The sequence below is a fragment of the Endocarpon pusillum genome (genome assembly GCF_000464535.1).
Source record: "Endocarpon pusillum Z07020 unplaced genomic scaffold scaffold1722, whole genome shotgun sequence".
Lineage (NCBI taxonomy): Eukaryota > Fungi > Ascomycota > Eurotiomycetes > Verrucariales > Verrucariaceae > Endocarpon > Endocarpon pusillum.
Window position 1 is genome coordinate 53,001 of NW_006916063.1, and position 19,586 is coordinate 72,586.

The 19,586-nt window shown below is 49.7% G+C and overlaps 4 protein-coding genes across 4 annotated transcripts; all 4 read left to right on the top strand.

Annotated features, from left to right (window-relative positions):
- Positions 1-456: 456 nt before the first annotated feature.
- EPUS_07510 (uncharacterized protein) lies at positions 457-1,255 on the top strand (the record flags this gene model as incomplete). Its single annotated transcript, XM_007802587.1, has 4 exons — positions 457-559; positions 614-706; positions 755-1,094; positions 1,147-1,255. The coding sequence occupies 4 exons, from the start codon at positions 457-459 to the stop codon at positions 1,253-1,255; spliced, it is 645 nt and encodes a 214-aa protein (XP_007800778.1).
- A 3,040-nt stretch (positions 1,256-4,295) lies between these two features.
- EPUS_07511 (uncharacterized protein) lies at positions 4,296-8,995 on the top strand (the record flags this gene model as incomplete). The annotated part of the gene is made up of 4 exons (XM_007802588.1): positions 4,296-4,553; positions 4,610-4,991; positions 5,041-5,323; positions 5,371-8,995. 4 exons carry the CDS (start codon positions 4,296-4,298, stop codon positions 8,993-8,995), a joined length of 4,548 nt encoding a protein of 1,515 aa, XP_007800779.1.
- Positions 8,996-11,361: 2,366 nt separating this feature from the next.
- EPUS_07512 (uncharacterized protein) lies at positions 11,362-12,567 on the top strand (the record flags this gene model as incomplete). Its single annotated transcript, XM_007802589.1, has 1 exon — positions 11,362-12,567. The coding sequence occupies one exon, from the start codon at positions 11,362-11,364 to the stop codon at positions 12,565-12,567; it is 1,206 nt and encodes a 401-aa protein (XP_007800780.1).
- A 3,480-nt stretch (positions 12,568-16,047) lies between these two features.
- On the top strand, positions 16,048-18,054 carry EPUS_07513 (uncharacterized protein; the record flags this gene model as incomplete). The annotated part of the gene is made up of 1 exon (XM_007802590.1): positions 16,048-18,054. One exon carries the CDS (start codon positions 16,048-16,050, stop codon positions 18,052-18,054), a length of 2,007 nt encoding a protein of 668 aa, XP_007800781.1.
- Positions 18,055-19,586: the final 1,532 nt, after the last annotated feature.

The window sequence follows — 19,586 nt, forward strand, 5'->3', positions numbered from 1 at the left end:
TTACTGCAGCGGTGAGGTTCATGTAATTTGCACTTGTCAAATTGACTTTTGTGGAAAAAGGCTTTTGATCTCCTAGCGCCTCTGGTCATCAACAAAATATACAAGTTGATTGGTTTGTTTCTGGTACCTGCATTAGTCTCACCCTTTTCACTGCGCTAAAACCGCCTCCCCCCATATTGCTTGCCCCTTTCTATAGGTCACTCGTTCTGCCTACCAGATCCCCCGATCATCACTTAATTTCCCACCTTCAACAGATACAAGACCTGGGCCATCCTTCTCAGATAGACTTTCTTTGATTCTATCCTCATCAAACTTGGTTACGTTCTGCATTTTTGACCTTACCGTCACCACACTCTTTACTCAGAGCTCCGCTCACTTACATTCCCTTAAACAGAACTCCAGCTTCTTTTCATCACCCATTACATCTAATTCTGCAAGATTAGAACTCTGGTCAAAATGTACACCTCGATTGCCGTTGTCTCTGCCCTTGCGGCGACTGTAGCTGCGAAAACAGTGTACACCACTGTTGATGTGACCATCACCAGCTGTGGACCTGAAGGTGGGAGACATCTGAAATTGAAGAAAGGCGAATATTGACACTGATCCTCCATAGTCACAAGCTGCACAGGCAAGCAACCAACCACTCTTCAGCCTCATACTGTATACAGCACGGTCGATGTCGTCGTCACTTCTTGCGGACCTGAGGGTATGGAAGCCGAATGAAGCCAGCGATCAACAACTGACATAAGGACAGTCACCTCTTGCCCTGGCAAGCCAGCTCCACCCGCTAGCCACCCTCATGCCGGCAAATCTTATTCAGCCTCGGTTTCAGTGCCCACCAGTCCTTTGACTCCGACCCTTCCAACCCCAAGTTCATCAGCACCCCCTGCTCCTCCCGCTTCATCTGTCCATGTTGCACCCTCTTCAGCTGCTCCTCCGCCAGGCTACTCCTCGCACCCAGCGCGTTACTCTTCAGCACCATCTGGCCCTGCTACTACTGTCGCCCCCTACCCGTCCTCGGTTATCACTGTTGTTAGCAACTCCAAGGGTCCAGTTGGCACTGGCACTGGTGTCATTCCTCCCAAGAACGCGACGTAAGGTTGCCGGCTCCTTTTTCCTGATAGTGGTATTAACATTTGTCCTTAGCTCAACCTATCCACCGATCGCCACCTACACTGGCGCTGCCAGCTCCGTCTCCGCTTCGCTTGGCACTCTCGCTGGTCTGGCTGCCATTGCAGCTTTCTTCATGGCATAAGAGGCATGACTGGAGCACACGGTTTTCAGTCCGCGTTGGAGTTCTGAAATCTGTCTCGGATATTTCCTGAGACCAGCTTGGACTTCGTTTCGTCTTCGGCATGTTGTGGTAATCACAGTTGTACATTCGGTGGCCACCGTTTTGACAGGTGCAAGCAACACCTTGGGTGTGTACCTAGATACTGGCATATACACTCGAATGCAATACCGAGTTAATTCTCTTTCTGAATACTTGTCACCTTATCGTGATCGGTCCAACATCGGTGGAGGTCGACTAGACATCATCTTCAGGACGATGTTCTTGAGCTCAAACGCCTGACGTGATGAGGATCCTTGTGCACTACTTTTTTTATGTAAGCTAGTGAGCGGCGCAGCCCATGTTGGTCCGAGCTTTTTTTGTCAGGAAACTGCATAAGCGACATGCATGACACAGCCATTCAATGGCGGGATATCACTAGAACGAGATCCTACTTGGTTTCATTTAAGAGGCCAATATCGCACACAGCCGACTCTCTTGTGTCCCCGTCGTCGGACCAATTGCTTTGTGGAGGGAAGATCGACGACGCCCATACCCAAGGTGCGCGTGGAATTTCCCCTCCTCAATCCAATTGCTTTTATGGGCTGTCTCACCTGAGTGTCTTAGCTGGGTCTCTTGCTGGCAATCAAGTCTGCTACTATAGGAATTGTCTTTTGCCAAAACATGCGCCTTGGTACTGTTCGTGCTTCAAGTCTACTTTTAGTCATGCGGTTTTGCTCCGCCATGCAACAGGGCCGGCGGTCCAATTGTTCAAGCTTCATTCTCAACTTCCACTTTTCCTTCTTCACCTTTTAATTTGTGACTTCCTTTGCAGGTACAGGCGAATTCTTTTCATTTTTAGGCAACTCTTATCCTCTTCCCATTACGTATCATTTCAAGCCCTTTTCTACAAACTGAGGAAAGAGTTGAATGACACTCGGATGCGAGACAAGCGACTTGCATTCCTTATCTACAGGATCTCAAGATGACTTGCTCCTCTCGCATCTCCCGCATCATACCGACAGCTCTTCCGCTCACTTTGGAGCATATTCCGGCAGATTTCCAATTTCTTCGCACACCTTCAGACCGTGCCATATTGATGTCGACCGAGTATAAAGACGACATTCAGGAACCTCAGCATACTGAAGGACCACCGTCACCAAGCTATCCGATCCCGGAACTGCCTTCGATACTACCGCCAATAACTCCCATGAAATTTCCTTCCTGGAGAAGTGCTCAAAGCAGTTCTCCTTCGCCCACAACCGAACACGAAAGCTCCACACATGAAGCCAATCAGAATAGGTCTGGGCATCATGGCAGTGCAATCAGCAAAGCACCGACAAAGAAAGTGCACGTATCTGCCAGGATCTCGAGTCTAGCACCTTCTCTAGGCATTTGTGCCGAGCAAGATCCCTGGACTCGGTTTGACTCATCTTCTGCGCTCACTGGCAGACTAGATGAACCGTACATGGAAATAGTCACCACAAGCGTGCAAAGGCGCCATGGCCGTCAAAATCAGCCACTCCCACCCAAAAGTAAGGATGGTAGCGGATTCAATCGCCGCAGATATAGCCATGTTGTTCGAACAGAAGCATTAGCGCCATGTCCTAAATGGAGAACCACACCGTGATTCATTTCAACCATCCACACCTCAGCGACAGCCGTGGCTTTCAGGTAATTAGGAGGTTGACGACTGCCTATGTTATCAGCGTGGTTAACAAAAGAGGCTACCGTGCACAAAGTTAATGAACTTGGATTGGAGCCATTAGAGTCATCCGCCCTATATCAGTTGCTCACGAAGTAACGAATGCCCGGACACGCATCTAAGCTGGTTGCTTCAACGACTATAAGAGACACAGATGCCGGTAACCATTATACTCTTGTGAACTTCGAAAGTCACACCAGCGTCGTTACAACAGCTCACCGAAGCTGCACGAGCCCAGGGCTTACAGAAATCGGACATCGGCGACCATACCTATCGTACGGGCACTGTACAGAGTACTAAGACCAGTACACTGCATATTCGGATCCTGCCCCCACTGACTGGGGTTCGGTTTACATATATAGACTCTTTTTCTGAGCTTGACCAATAATAACTGAATGTTGTCAATGCAACTCGCTGAGTAGGGAATTTACGTACCTAAGTGGACCGATACGAGGCATTATCCCAATGCTGTATCATTACGTGATATTTATGCCTGAGCATGGCTTGTGCAGCCCCGAGCGACATATTTGCTTCGATACAAGGGATAGCCCGATTACATTACTGCTGAAAGGTGTGATGGGGGTCGGTAGTGGTTTTTCTGGGCTCCTGACAGAGTACGTGGAGAGCTTTGTTTTGGATGCATCGATGATGGATGATGGATGATGGATGATGGATGATGGATAACGGATGCTGGACATGTAGGCATGATAAGCTTGAGGATAGGACGACATGCTCAAAATGGCATAGACTGCATCCTTGGGGGTGGGAATGCCAGCAGCAGCCCCAAAAAAGGAGGCGAAACCTGAAACATGATCCGCTCCCGTTCTAACTTAGCGATTCCACTGGCACAGACAGCTGCTGGTCCACTTCTATGACCGCTCAATATACAATTTGCGTCCACCTCAAAATGTGTCCGATGTTGTTGCATGATTCTTGAGAGAGAGCATAGTCCCTCTGCGCCTCCTCTACCGCCCGGACCAGGATTCTCTGTCGCGTTTGCTTGGTTCGTGGACTCCACCTCTACTCTTCAATCTCCCACCATTCCTGCACGCAGGCGCGCCAAGTAGCGAATCCAGCCTCCTCTGACCCTTTCTTTCAGAAGACGCTTCTGCCTTCTCGAACTCTGTGCGCATACAACATCAGTTAGTTGGGATTGATGTTGAGCTGTCCAATTGGATGTTGACGGACTGCGACTACTTGATCGTGGACACCATCGGGGTTGCACAGCCGACCCTCAGATCTTGCGGCCTCGACAATAGCCTCCAAATTGCGTTGCTCCTCAACCATCGCACATGATTGCCCCTCCTCGCTACACCCAAGATGTCCTTCCTCTTCAAGTCGAAGAAGCACCAAAGCAACAACGCGCTGCCCCCTGCAACAAGAAATATCCACACTTCTGAAGGCACGACTTCTACATCAGGGCCCAATGGCATGCGCGAGAAGGATGGAGACCGACTCAATCAGTCGCCAATACCACCTGGCAACGTCAACAATTCTTTGTCATCGCTTAGTGGAACAACAGCTACCTCTGATCATCCCTGGCAACGACAGCGGGAAAGGGCCGAGTCAGATCTTCAGGTGAGGTCGAAATTCTATCTACCTAGCTTCTTTTCTGACACTACGCCCTCAAATAGGTTCGAAAAGGAAATATGAATGGGACAGTACCGAACGCTGCGCTCTATCCCTGGTCACAACGGAGAATGAATTTCTCGACCCCACAACCGAACCCATTTCCTAGATATGGCGCTGCTGTCAATGCTGTAGCCTCGAAGGAAGGTGACATATACATGATGGGAGGTCTCATAAATGGCTCCCTGGTGAAAGGCGATCTCTGGATGGTCGAATCTGCGGGTGGAAGCTTGTCTTGCTCCTCAGTCGCTACAGTGTCGGAGGGTCCTGGTCCAAGGGTCGGCCATGCCAGTCTGCTCGTGGGGAACGCTTTTATCGTCTTTGGTGGCGACACGAAAATGGATGATTCAGATGCATTAGACGATACTCTGTATCTGTTGAATACCTGTAAGCCGGACTGCGGCTCGGGCGTTTCCTCTGCTAACATGGATTACAGCATCCAGACAATGGTCTCGAGCTGCTCCAGCCGGCCCCAGACCTGCCGGAAGATATGGCCACACTCTGAACATAGTAGGCTCTAAGATCTACATATTCGGTGGACAGGTCGAAGGATACTTTTTCAACGACCTTCTTGCCTTCGATCTAAACTCTTTGCAAAATCCTGCAAATCAATGGGAGTTCTTGGTTCGTAACAGTGGAGACGGCGGCCCAGCGCCGGGGCAAGTTCCGCCTGCAAGGACGAACCACTCTGTGATCAGCTTTCAGGATCAGCTCTATCTGTAAGTCCTAAAGTCGAGGATTCTGGGCAGCTGCTGACTATCACAAGCTTTGGCGGCACAAATGGGGTGCAGTGGTTCAACGATGTCTGGAGCTATGATCCGCGAACAAATACATGGACACAGCAGGAATGTATAGGCTATATACCGGCGCCCAGGGAAGGACATTCGGCGGCAGTTGTTGGCGATGTGATGTATATCTTTGGTGGTCGAACGGAAGAAGGCACAGACCTTGGAGACCTCGCGGCTTTCCGATTGTCAACACGACGATGGTACACCTTTCAGAACATGGGTCCATCACCATCCCCTAGGTCGGGTCACAGCATGACAGCACATGGTAAACAAATCATTGTCCTCGCTGGCGAGCCGAGTTCTGCCCCTCGAGACCCTAGCGAGCTCAGCATGGTCTACATCCTCGACACTGCAAAAATTCGATATCCCAATGATCAACCCCCCGCTGGGAACAAACCGGAGCAAGGAACACTTGGCGGCAGTAATCGGCCAAGTATTGAGGGCAGGAATACTAATCAAGCAGGCAGGTCTGTCTCACGGGAAGGACAACTGCCACATGCTGGTCATATGCAGAAGAGCGAAAGCAGCTCGCGCGATATCCCCACCCCAGCTCCTGGACAATCGAACAAGCCACTCGAGGGCCCGAATTCTAGCAATAGTTCAGGGCCACGTTCCCTCCAGGCGTCTGTGGCACAAAATTCTGTCGGGCCCCCGCTACAAGGCCAGACGCCAGACCCAAGGACGAACATGGCTCTGCAGTCTACTCCACATTCAGATCCACAAAATCGGACACCAGCGAAAGAGATACGCAGCCATGGCCCTTCTATTGACACGGCTAGAACGAATTCTGCTGAAGGACACCGACGTACCCCAAGTAATAGGGACAGTCCGAAAGACCTCGCCGCAAAGGTAGTGCGTCAGACCAGCCCAGAAGGTCACGGTCGGCGCACACCAACTCAGCCACCTGCACAAAAAGCGAAAGCAATGGAAGCAGGGGAAGCTGCTCCACTCATCAGCGGTCCATCACGTCAACGGTCTCTACGATCTCAAAGAGGTCAAGGCTCTATCGACGGCTCGGAAGAGGGTCTGCTCGGCAGGACTGGCTCAAGCAGAACATATTCGGGAGATGGTATGGCGGACGTGCGTAGTCTCCGTAGCATTGGAGATGAGCCAAAGTCGCCAAGACTGACTCCACATCAAGAAGCACTGATGAAAGAATTGGAGGCAACTAAATCACGGAATGCCTGGTTCGCGTCAGAGCTGGCCCTGGCACGGAAAGCTGGGTATCAACCTAGCGGTTCCGCAAGCCCGATGTTGGACGAAAGGGCTGCCAATCAGCTCGGAGAGGAAGACCGACCTCTTATAGAAGCGTTCTTTGCCATGAGAGCAGAGCTCGGCAAAATGCAGCAAACGGTCGAGCAACAAGCTGTCGCCGCTGCAAAGCAAGTTGCCGAGATCGAGCATCAGAGGGATGCAGCCGTGAGCGAGGCTGCATATGCAAGGGCGAAGCTGGCAGCACATAGCGGAAGCGCACATGGAACCCCTCAGCCCGATTCGGCCCGAGATAGTGACGATGGCGCCGAGCGTGCCACTGATATCAGTCGCAGGCTTGCACTAGCTCTAGCTGCACAGAATGAACACAGAACCAAACTCGAAGTTGCAACGAACGAGCTTCAGGCAGAAAGGCGCGCACGAGAACTTGCCGAGGAGTCTGCCGAAGCTGCGCAGAAACGTCTGGACGATATAAGTCAAGGTCGCAACCCAATGGAGCTGGAAGCTCTACGAAGCGAATTACACGAAGCACAGATCAGGGTCCGAGATGAAGCCGCTCAAAGGGCACGCGCAGAGGAGAAATTGAGCATGTCACAGGTTGACCGTGATGAGATTTCGCAGAAGCATGAGGAAACGTCGAATCGGCTGCAAGAGCACATATCATCTCTCGGTGCCCTGCAAGCAGCAGTTGCCGCCTCATCTGAGAAGGCAAGCACCCTTGAACGGCACCTTGACCAGGAGAGGGAACAAAAAGAGTCCCTAGAGAGGAAGCTTGCTAACCTCAGAGCGGAACATGAAGAGCGCACCAGTGAGCTTGAGAGCACCACCCGTCGCTTGCGCGAGACAGAAGAATTGGCCGACACCTATGCCAAAGAGGCTACTACTCACAGAGAAGCATTGGTCAGCGGTCTGTCAAGGGCTACGCATGTAGAAGGCCCTCTTCCACGCGATGCTGCCACGGAACAACGAATCTTGGTACTACAACAGTCGGCTGATCGGGCGCATTCCCTTGCCAAAAACAACCAGGAAGCAGCGGATTTAGCTGCACAGAAACTGCGGAGTGCCGAAGAAAGAATTGCTAGCCTTGAAGCTTATCAAGAACAAAGCAATCGCGAAAGTTTGCAGCTACGCAGACAACTGCAAAGTGAGATCAAAGAGGTGCAGAGCGCTCAGGCGGAAAAGCGAGAGCTGAAGGCCCAGCTTGAGAATCATCAACGAGAGGCCAATGCACTCGCAATTCAGCATGGTGCTTTGAAGGATGTGTTGTCAGAACGGACCTTGCATAGTTCAGAATCTAGACGATCCCCCTTGTTTGATAACCACTCGCCAGGGTCGAGACTCGGGACGCCAGATCAGAACCGTCTCCGCGAGTTGGAGCAACAGCTGCAATCGAGTCTGAAAGCTCATGAGGAGGCCAAGAGCGCCTTCGAGTCGAGGGAACAAGAAGCGGACCGCCAGTACCGAGAGAAGCTTGAGCAGCTAGAGAACGACTATCAATCTGCCGTTCACTACGTCAAGGGAACTGAAAAGATGCTCAAGCGCATGAAGGACGAACTCTCCAAATACAAGTCGCAAAACACACGTCTACAATCCGAACTTGAAAGCATTCGAGGTGATCGCTCAGGTTCACAGAACGAAGACGAAGCTGCCAGATTGGCGGCTGAGCGTGACACTCTGCAAAGATCCCTCGAAGACGTTCGAAAGCAGACTGGCTTGCAAATCTCCACGCTCGAGTCGCAGCTGTCTTCCATTCGAGCCGATCTTGCTGCAGCACAGGCTGAGCGTGACCAGCATCGCTTGAACCATGAAGAGCTTTCCAAATCTGTACAACAGACACGAGCCGAGCTTACCCAGCTCAAGTCGGAAAACTCCATGCTTGAAAACAGAGCCATGGACGCTGAGCAGCGAGTCACCATGCTTCTCGACCAAGTCGGCCAGTCTGTTGGTAATTATCGACGGCAATCGCAGATCCACCAAGGAACGGCTCCCAATGTCAATGTGAATGGCAATCATGATCGGCATAGCATACAGAGTGCCTCGAGCTTGGTCCCCAGCGGCGGTAGAGACCGCGCCGACTCATCCTCCCAGGACGAGATGTTCGCCGACAATCGTGGATCTCTGGCATTGGATAGTCTTGCCTCGGAGCTGGATGCACTGAAGAGCCGCTGGGAAAGCACGAGCAGAAGCTATCGGCTGAGCAATCAGTTCGACTTTGAGAGGACACCTACCAAGGATAACAGTGGTGTGGGTAGTGGAGGAGGAGGCGGCGGCGGCGGAGGAGCCGAGTTGAGCGAGAATCTGGCAAACTGGAGGAAGAGACTGGAGGACGAAGAAAGGGGTGCGAGGAGCGGTGGCGCGGTCAAGGAATCAAGAGATGGAGGAATGATCTAAATCCCATACGCACCCGCAGTGTGTTTTTGTTCTAAGCTGGCAAAGAGAGGGTTATCTTTCTTTCAATGAATGGAGGGGAGCTTTGTTCCGGAATCAAAATGCCCCTTTTTTCTGCCCCCATACATTGGCGACCCGAGGTCTCTATCGATCGAATTGGCTGGGCTGGCTGGATATTTGTGTTTGGGGTGTTCTGGTTCAATCAGGTCGATGAGACGATGAGTCTGAGTCTGAGTTTGAGTCTGGGTCTTCTAGTCAGCTGCCCCCGCCCCCAACCCTCCCGTTTTCCCTTTCCGAGGCAGTGGGTTCAATTGTATTGTACTAGTAATCTTACGTTTTTCTTTTTTCTATTCTTCTGTCGCTTCCATTCTATCTGATCTTCTGTGTCACGAGTAGCCCCACACGTATGCACATGCGTGCACAGAGAGAGAGGGAGAGAGGGGTTGGCAGAATACATTGATGCGTCTTCTTTTTTTCCATCGCATCGTGGGCGTAGGCAGGCAGGCAGAGCGATGGAGGGTTCTTCAGAGCCTGAACTCCAACTCCCTTGTGCTACAATACTACGTCGGTAAAGCTTTGATTCTTGCGCTTGCGCTTGCGCCACAGATCCTTCTAAGTATTAAGTTAGCCTTGCAAAGCATCATCCACGTTTGCTTAAAGCTTGAGAAGGGAAAAAAATACTTAAGTTACTATACTACTAGTACTTATCAAGCTATGCGAGCGCTAACCGGCCCAGGTTTCTCTATCTATATTCCCTTGTAATTCCTTTGCGTTTGTGCAGTTACTTACTAGTAGTTTCTGGTGCGATTTTCGATCGAAGCAAAGTTTCACGGTACCGTACAGCCTATTTCGTACGTAGCTTATGTTACGCTCACAGTTCTTCAATACTAGTAGATGGAACAACTTTTTTTCTTCTTCTATACTGGTAGTATGTTCAAGGGAGGAGTTTGTCAGCTTTTGATGCACGAATCTATACTGTGCTGCGTTCTAGAAAGTTGCTAAGGACTTCTTGTGGTGGATGTGGTTGGTATAACTATGGTAATTGATTCAGCAGACAGATCAGATTCGCTCGCTGGCGATTGGAAATGAATGCCTCAAGATCGCTTTCCCCTCCCTCTGATGTGGTATCTTCTCTCCATCGCCTCTCTTCCCTTTCTTCTCTCACGGTAGATACCTATCAACTCTTCCCCTTGACCGATCCATTCCACATATTCCCATGAACTCCTGATCCCCCCTTAACCGCTCCATTCCTCCCCCCCAAGATACATCAACGCATTAATTCCTCCACTTCTGTCTATCGGCATCAGAGACATCAGGCCTTCTACGACGTCAAACCTAGACTCGAGGAACTAGGTCGAGGTTGAAGTTGAGGTCGTAGCATCAGGAGAAGAAAATGTTGATGGAGAGCTGAGGTTCAAATCAACGCCGTAGCTTACACTCAGGTCGAAATGATTTGATTTGATTAGATTTGATTTGACTCGTTTGTCAAATGGAGTCGAATATTAGTAAGTAATGTTTCATTAGGACGACTGCTAAGGATTTTCATCTTGTAAAAAGAGTCTGCCAAGACCTTTTACATTTCATCAAATGAACGCTAAATATTCCAGTCAAGACATCATTGGCGGACTTGGTTTATTTGCCAAGCACTTGAATTTGATTCAAATGAACACACTGCTTACACTCGACTTATTACTGGGTGAGGGAGAGGTGAGTAGCGAGGGAGCGGATTGCCAAACTGACGTCTGCGAGAGTCAAGGCCATTCGCAGGGATGAACCGCAGGGATGAAGCGAGCGAGCCGAGAGAAGTGGAGGCTCTGCAATTCGACTCATGTGGTATCAGACTATCAAGCTGCAACAGTTGGTGCATCGAGCTCAGTCATCCGGCCCCGGCCCCCCAAATCTCCTGCATCTCGCGGTCGGGGTGAATGCACTGATGCCTAACGAGTAGCATAGCCATGGGATACCTAGAAATCTGAATGGCTGCATGCAGCTCGCGAGGCATTTTCCAATTAGCACTCACGACGTCTTCGAATGGCGCAGGACCAGGCAGCACCATTTGTCCTACGTGGTAAGTGGGTGGCAAATATGCTAATATGCGTCCAGACTGCTCTGTGCTTCGGATGATGATATACTCGACTTGTGGGTCTTAGCTGCACAGCCGCACACGCTGTTTCTACTGCCATCAACCTCAATCACCGAGGACCTTTTTCTTGCAATATTTCCCTTGCTACCGATTTCAGTCTATAGCTGCCGCTCATGTCGATATGTGCTGAGCATCCGGCGGGACCACTCCCCATGTCCATCTACATTTCGTGATCTAAAACCACTCAGCTGAAATCTTGGTCTTGGGCGGATTCCCAAACTCATCCATGCCAGTACCACCACCCTCCCAACCCTCCCCAGCGACATGGCACGTTGTGTTCTGGGTCCTGATGGCTCTCGCCATCAGTTCTATGGCCCAGCCTGCGGGCAAAATATGTGGTCGCCCAGGTCGCTATCGCGTCTATCTAGCTAGCTCTCCCATTCTCTGTGTCGCTGATGCAGTTTCGATGTTGGCCCACCTTGCTGCGGCCATGTACTACATGGGTATCGGCCCCAAGAAAGCGAGTCAGCTGGTTGTGCTAGCAAGATCCGACGACGCAAGGGAAGGAGTAGGAATTGAATCGAGGCCATCGGCAGGGTTCCAGAGCCACACGTGGCCGCGAATATTTTTCTTCATTATGAGCACTCTTCCAGCCGCCATCAAGCTTGCCTCTCTCAGTGGAGTCCCCTGGACGAAGACATGGGGAATGATGTTTGTAACATCCTTTATAGCTATAGAGCTGGTGACTTTGCTTTCTCGAACAAGCGATCCAGCGGACAAGACGTCAATATCGGCCAGTCCAGACCTCCGCTCAATCGAGCACGAAAAAGGAGACCAGCGGGGCCAAGTCCTTCGCGCTAAGGCCGCGCGACTGTCCCGCACCGTGGAGTTCCTCGACCTTTTCTTCTTTAGACTTGGTCTTCTCGCACACGCTGGCCTCATAGCATGGACAATGGCGATGCTACGGGGGGTAACGGCGAATCCATACCTCCACGACCTCTGTCTAATCGTAAAAGTGGCCTTAGGTCTGCTCGTGACCCTCTTCTCGGTGACTGTGTGGTGGTACCTTCTCAGAGGCTGTATCACTGGCAGTCTCCCCAAAGGGGACAGCATGAAACGTGCTCTGATCTGGCTACTCAAGGGTTATTACGTGTTGCTCTTCTTGCCGGAAGAGAAGCCCCCCAATCGGAAAACCCGTCTTCCACTATATTTTGATAGCATGAACCAATATGTCGTTATTTGGTTACATTTGTTTGCTTTCCTTTTTATGTGTTGGTGGATTCTACATCCCATTTGTAAGCGCTGGCCAACTATTGCAAGGGCCTTACTCCTTGACCCGGGTGGAAGGGATGCGAGCCAAGGCGAAGAGGCACGAGCCTGGATATCATTTTGCTTCTTTATGTCTAATTTGGGGCTGTGTGTGCTGTGGTATGCGTTCAGGTACGATTCTACAGGCACCGTCAACCCTTCCTGGACGGACGTCTTTGCATAATACCGAGAGTTAGTCTCACGAGGTCTTTTTCTTTTCGGAATAGATCAGGCTTCATTCTTGAGGGATGAGCGAACGCCGCATTCACCCCTAATCTTGAGGTGAGCCTTGGCCGGGTCTCACTAAGCGCGCTCCTGAGCAACACTCCCTGAGCTTCGGCGAGGAGCCTGATCTAGGGCCCCTGTAGCCGTGCTAGAGTTTTCATATTTGTTGTCACTGACCTGATGTTTTAGGGAAGGGGACTTGAGGCAGTAGCCAAGGGCCGGAGCTAAAGGGCCACAATTTCGCGTCGCTCTTTTTTGGCATGTTACTGGTTAACAAATATAGTATCAATGAGAATGATAAGTCCCCCCCCCACATATCTTCGGATTTGGTTGTGGGAGATATGGCTTCTACGTTAGAGAGAGGGTACAGGCATACTATATTTAGTCGAAACCGAGAAGGTGGTTTATAATAAAGTAATAGTGGTTCTAGAATCGAGTCGGGGGTTTCCTTGCACCAGATATGTGTTGTAGGAGAGGATTGGATAGGCTTTTCATTTCCGATGTTTCTATGATCAGTGGGTATAGCTTAAACTTTTGGGGGGGGAAATGTCTCTAGAGCTTGAATCTGGCAAGAAATGTCAAAAGATCCCGCCCAGCTCGTCGTATTGAGCGGGCCCCTTGCAGAAATTCCAAAGCATCTCCAACCTGAGCGGCTTAGACATCAAAACTCTCAAGTTGTGCTTTGAGCACTCGGCCACGTTTCAATCCGTCAAATCGACCACCTCGAGCTTCACTTTACCTTTATTTCCCCTCAAGAACCCTAGCCCGCCGATGGTGGAAAGTCCGGACAGGATGCCAAGAGTGAGGACCAGTGAGCGCCAGCGGCCCGCGCCGTAGTCGTGCGTGATGTCGCCGCTCTGGCCGTGGCCCACCACCGCTGAGAAGGAGGGCACCTCACAAAGCACTGTCTTGGCCTGGTTCTCGTTGAATAGATTGTCGGTGGGGGGTGACAGCCATTTGAATCCTCCCGTGTCCAGGGGACAGTGTTACGGCACAGTCGCTATCGTTTTTACCTAGCCAATAGCTAGCAGCCTTGGCACCACATTCGTAGATAGATCTGCTTAGTAGCTATCTTTAGAGAAGCTACACACACTCTTGCCACAGATCTTGAACAGCCCTCTATTGTGCCTCCGCCACATTCACGCTGTCTCGCGAGGAACAACGAAAGGACTCGGTTGCGTTTGGCGGGGATGGAGAAGGCACTGGGTGTCACTGTCTAGAGCATGACAAGAAACTGTTAGAATGAGCCTGTGGCAGTCGACACAGCAGTCTTGAACTAAAGTGTGTTAAAAAATAGGATGACTGCTTAGATGATGCCAGTAGTCAAGTTTCACGCTTGCCAGATGCTCCCTTTCCCTAAGTCTGCTGCAGCCTCTCTGCTGGTTCCAACAGCGGCGGCAGCTCGGACTGTTCTTCTTGTCGTCACCTAATAGACATGCCGAAGTTTCCAGCCTTTTTAGCCTGAAGAAGCAATCATTCTCCGCTGGTGTTATGGCTGCTAAGATGGCGAAAATGGGCTGTATTGACCTCACCCCCGGTTCCTCGTCATGTGGGTGAGCCCTCACCCGAAGATCACCCCAAAATCTCCACTCCACAGAGCACCTACTACCACTTTACGGATTGTTCCTGGGCACACTAACTGCCCAGGAACTTATAGCCATCTAAAATTGTGGGAAAGGTAAATTATAGGGCATATACGCTCCTAAGTAAGTACATCTAGTGCGCCTAGGGCCTCTATTCGGCCTCCAGAACCCGCGGAAAGTACACAGCTAATAAGTAAATAGGGATAACCTCAGGGTGAGCCACCAATAAGAACGCCAAGGATTTGGTTCCGACCAAATACCTATTTCGCAGTCACCACCTTCAATCACTGAAACAAAAAGCTCTTGTTGGAGTCTCGGGTACGTCTTTGAAGCACCCAGATGCCAGCAATGTCCGAAGGCCGCTTAGTGAATGTTGATCGCCTCGTCAAGATTTTTTGTACCCAGTGCGAGCAGGATAATCCGGTAAACCATATCAAGGCGACAGTCGATGTAGAAATCCTGCTGCAGTAGACTAACAGACGCCAGGCGAATGACGTAACAACCGAGCTACTCCTCCGTAGCGAGGACAGTGTGCACGGTCTCTGTACGTTACCCGCAGCTAAGAAGGTAATCCCGGCTCAAGTTGCTGGTGGCTGGTGAGGCTGTACAGGAAAAAAAGTTGTAGGATTGATGTGTTTGCTGCAGGCTTGCAACAGTGTGACAGGCTGTGCATCGAATGGTTGAAACAGTCTGTGCGATAGATCCATGTCTTGCAACTATGTTCGTGGTGGCGACTACCTCAAGCTGCATCATATCTGCGCCCAACGAGAAGAGAAAAGTCCCCATGTACTGAGACGCGCCTGAGAATATTACGACAAGCAAGTGAACCTGTGTCAGGCAGTTACCCTCGCCACACAGTTCGGCTTCGATTGCTCCATCCTGATCTCAAGTACGAGCTTGGTAACCGGCCGAGGTGGGGAACCCTGTGAGGCCAGCTCTGGGCCTGATTCGAGATATAAATATCATATGGACCAGCGACTCATCTGCCGGCTCTGAAATGTGGGTCTCACATCGGTCGTGAAGGGCGAATTCTTTGACAAGGTGTCAAAGTGTGACAAAATCTCAAGATGGCATGACTTGTGGGATGCACAACGTATTGCACCGCGTCGACAACGCTTGGCCTCTAGTAAGCTGTGAGAATTGCGCCTTGTGGATGAAAATCGGCGTGGATGTCGAAGGGCTCTCGTCGCATTCGGTATTGGTACGCCAAAGTGTCTGCGAGGCAGATTCCTGAGTTTTGCTAAACTTACCACGAAGGCAGAGCTCCAACATGAGCGCACTTAACAATGTTACGAGATGGGGAGCAATCGATAATTCAGTCAGCTTTGATACTCCTGCGCTACAGGGCAGCAGGTCCCTTAAGAGAGTGCCCGGTAAGGAAGGTTGCCAAGCACACTAGAAGCTACCAAGTTCAACTGTACTCTGTACAACTACGTGAAACAGAAGGCCGAATCTTCTGCACAGCAATACCCAAGTACACTATGGCGCTGGTCTTTGAGCCAGTGGAGTCGTCGAAAATGAAAGCTACTAATGCGCCTTGCAAACACACTTGGAATAGATCAAATAGCCCCTTCCGCGAGGCTGATTCTGGATCAGAAATGAACGGTACACATATTAGAATCATATATTAGCCTGATCATGGCTTCTGCAGAATTTACGCAATCTCTCGCTCTCACTCATCTACCTCCGTCTTCTACACGCAAACTCATGAGCTTCGAACACAGTTGCAGAGACAAACTTTCACGAGACATACATCGCCGTATGGCAGGCATCAGTATATAGAGGTCGCAGATTCGCAGCTTGACCGTTCGCTGGGCTAGAAGCGATCTTCAACAACAGCGGTATCTGAGATTGACATGGCCCACTCTGTATCTGATAATGTCTCCTTGCAGCCCTTGACGAGCAGGACATCGTTTTCCGCCACATGCGAAGGAAACAAGAGAACCTATTCCAGTTCCAGTCCCGATGTAGTCAGCAGCCAGCCTGTTGGACAACCGTGTCGTCTAGCTCATTCCAAATTTTGGCGCAATCCGTTGAGTTTCGGCACAATTGTGTTCATTGGCGACGTCCTCCTCACTCTCTGCCCATGCCTGTTCTTGGTTCTTGCCTTCAGAGCGCTGGCAGTCGATAACCAGCCTTTAACCTCGCCGCAGGGTCAATTAGTTGAGCGAGCGGCCGAGTTTGGACCGACACTTTACCCGATTATATTCGCAGCGGTCTGCGGTCGCTTGATGAGGACATACGCCCTATGGCGTGCTGAAAAGGGAGAAGAACTGGGTATACTAGAACAATTGAATGGCTCGCAAAACCTGTTAGCTGCTTTCGAACGGGCGATATTGATTCCAGGTCTTGGACTACTAAGCACGGGAATCGTGCTTCTTTGGCTGCTCTCCCCAATAGGAGGGCAGTCTAGTCTACGTGTGCTGAGCAAAGGCACATCAACGACTACTGGTGAGGCGACATTATACTACTTCAATAATACCAGTGAAGAAGGCAGCGTCGCATTTCAAGGTGCGAGCGCCTATGAGGATTACAAAGGCGGTGTCAGCGCTGTTTTTCAGGCGGCGTTAACCTCCCTTGAAAGAGTCAAAGGCAGCGATATTTGGGGAAATGTCAAAATACCTGTGTTACAGTATATGGCCCATCATCAACACGCAGATGACGGTTGGCTTGAATTCGACGAAGATAACTACAAAGAACCGTATTCCGCACTGACTGGTCTGGTGATCAGTGGCTTGAAGGATGATACGGATTCGAGGTTTACAATCGAGTCATCCTATTTCAATCTCACCTGCACTGGTCCAATACTGTTTAACAATAGTATCTCCATGGAATTCTCAGGCTTCACCGAATATGGTGCTCCATTCATATATCGCGAGAACAATGCTTCGCTTCTCTTTCAACCTATACCCGGCTACGCCAATCATGATATCGCGAACACCTATATGATAGACACAAATTACAACCATTCCCAAAGAACGGATTCTGAAACCCGGTACAACTACATTTATGCTTCAACCAATGCAATAATCGGCGAATACACTCGGGCCATTGCTGCCTACAATTGTACTGTCGGGGTCACCTATGTTGAGAACGACCTCCAGTGCGTCGGTAGAAGCTGTCGAGTCCAGCGACTTCGCCCATCACGCCGAGCTGTTCCAAATTATAGTGGCTGGCCGTGGCCAGTACAATCGGTTGCTGAGGACCAATTGTTGCTGGATTGGATGAATACCGCTACTTCAATACACGGAGGGAGTGCCCGGACTTCTGCAATCGACTTTTATATATCTGGTTCAAAAAATCCTTTCGACAATATGCAGCCCATTAGCTATCACAATATTACAGGAGAACAAATGGGTAGACGGCTTCAGAGCTTAGTGAACACCGGCTGGCAGCTTTCCTATCAAGGATCAGCAACTGTTAGGGCACCATCCGAGAACTTGACAGCCCTTGATGTGAGTATTCCTCCCTTCGGTATCAACTCTACCTATTATCGAGATGGTGTGGGCTACCCTGTCGCTACTACCACCGCTATAACAACATCAACAACTGGGATTTATGTTGCTGGTAGGGCTTGGGTGTCCGTTACTATCATTGTGAGCTTCGTTTTACTCTTCTGCAGTATAGCTGGCATGGTCTTCAAGTACGTGTATCATAGCCCGGATATCCTAGGATTCGTCAGCAGCATGACTCGGGACAACCCAAACTTTGAGCAGATACCAGGAAGTGATAAAATGGATGGCTTGCAAAGAGCACGTGCTATGAAGCATGTTCGAGTCCAGATCGTTGACGTCGCACCTTGGGACGGGGGCTATATCGTATTGAGAAGTGTAGGGCGTCGGACGGCTACCAAAACTCCATGACAATCTATCGATTCAGCTTATACGGAATGGTGGTAATTATCAGAATCTTGGAATCAACGCCATGTGTCGATGCCGAAATCCTCATCGCTTTGCATTTGTCCCTGTCCAGACTCAAATGATGGAAATAGTATCGAGCGCACGCACACGATGCTCGTTTCATTCCCAACAGAGTTGGAAACACGGATTCTGTCATATCAGAAAGGAAGTGATTTTAAAAATATACTCTCTTACCCGTAAGTATCGGCACAGGTGCATCGTCATCTGACTTGGAGGATCAAAAAGTCTTTATAACAGCTCGAAGAGATAAACACCAAGAGACGCCCAAGCTGGACTCCTGAGCGAGGACAAGAAACCTACATCAGGTAAAAAAATGTTTCGGAGGACGAAGATTCCGAGATGTACAGTACTAGGAAAAAAGTATCCGGCCAACCCCACTTTCGTACCCCACCAACATTATCGACTCTCTTCATACAAATCACTATAGTAAGTTATGAACTCTTTGGATTCTAATGAAAAATAGCTCAAAATGTTCAGAAACATCCAGTGATTGAGGCTGGGCTAATTTCCTGAATAGGCAGTTGATATTCAGAATCTGGTGTACCATCCTTTGGCCGCAATGACCGCATTCACCCTACTATCCATGCTCTTGATGAGATTGGTTATAGCTTCTTCTCTTATAGCATCCCAACCCTCATAAATAGCTCTAAACAATCGTTGATAATCCTGCTCTGATTTGCCCATATTAATTAGCTCTGGGTAGTGATCATTAATCCATTGCTTGAGTTACGCCTAGACGTGTTCAATTAGGTTGAGATCAGGACTATAGGCTGGCCATTTTATCAACTCTATACCCTCCTCTTGAAGCCAATTGATAATCTTTTTCGCAGTATGGATTCGGGCGTTATCTTGCATGAATTTGCGACCTGGTTCGTATATTCGAGGCATCTGCTCACGAAGCACTGCCAGATAAGAGTTGGCAGTGTATCCTGACTTCTCTGAATCAGGATCACGCTGTAATAACACAATATCTGAACGACCTTCTCCATAAATTGCACCCCATATCATAACACTGATGTCTTTGCCCTTCTTATATGTATCAATCATATCAGAATCCTAACGTTGTTGTGGTGTACGAAAGGCCCATGTTCGACGCGCCCCACTGCCTCTTTCAAGCGAACATTCATCACTGAATATGATCTTGCTTCACTCAGCCCACATCTAATTTCGTTGTTCTTTACACTATATAAGTCGTTTAGCAGCCAATTGCAGAGTCAATAAAGGTCTTTTTTTGGCTATCTAATTAGTAATGCCTTCGTTTTTGAGTATTTGATAAATAGTCCTTCGATGAACACTAGTACCAACTTCGGACTGAAGTGCTTGATAAGTAATCTTCAGATTGATACGAATAATGCGTAAAATGTTGCGTTTTTGGACCCTATTTAAGGCCTGAGGACGTCCTGAACGAGGCAAGCTTTTGTTGTTGTTGCGTAGTGGATTTTGAACAATGGTATCAGAAACAGTGGATTTGCCGC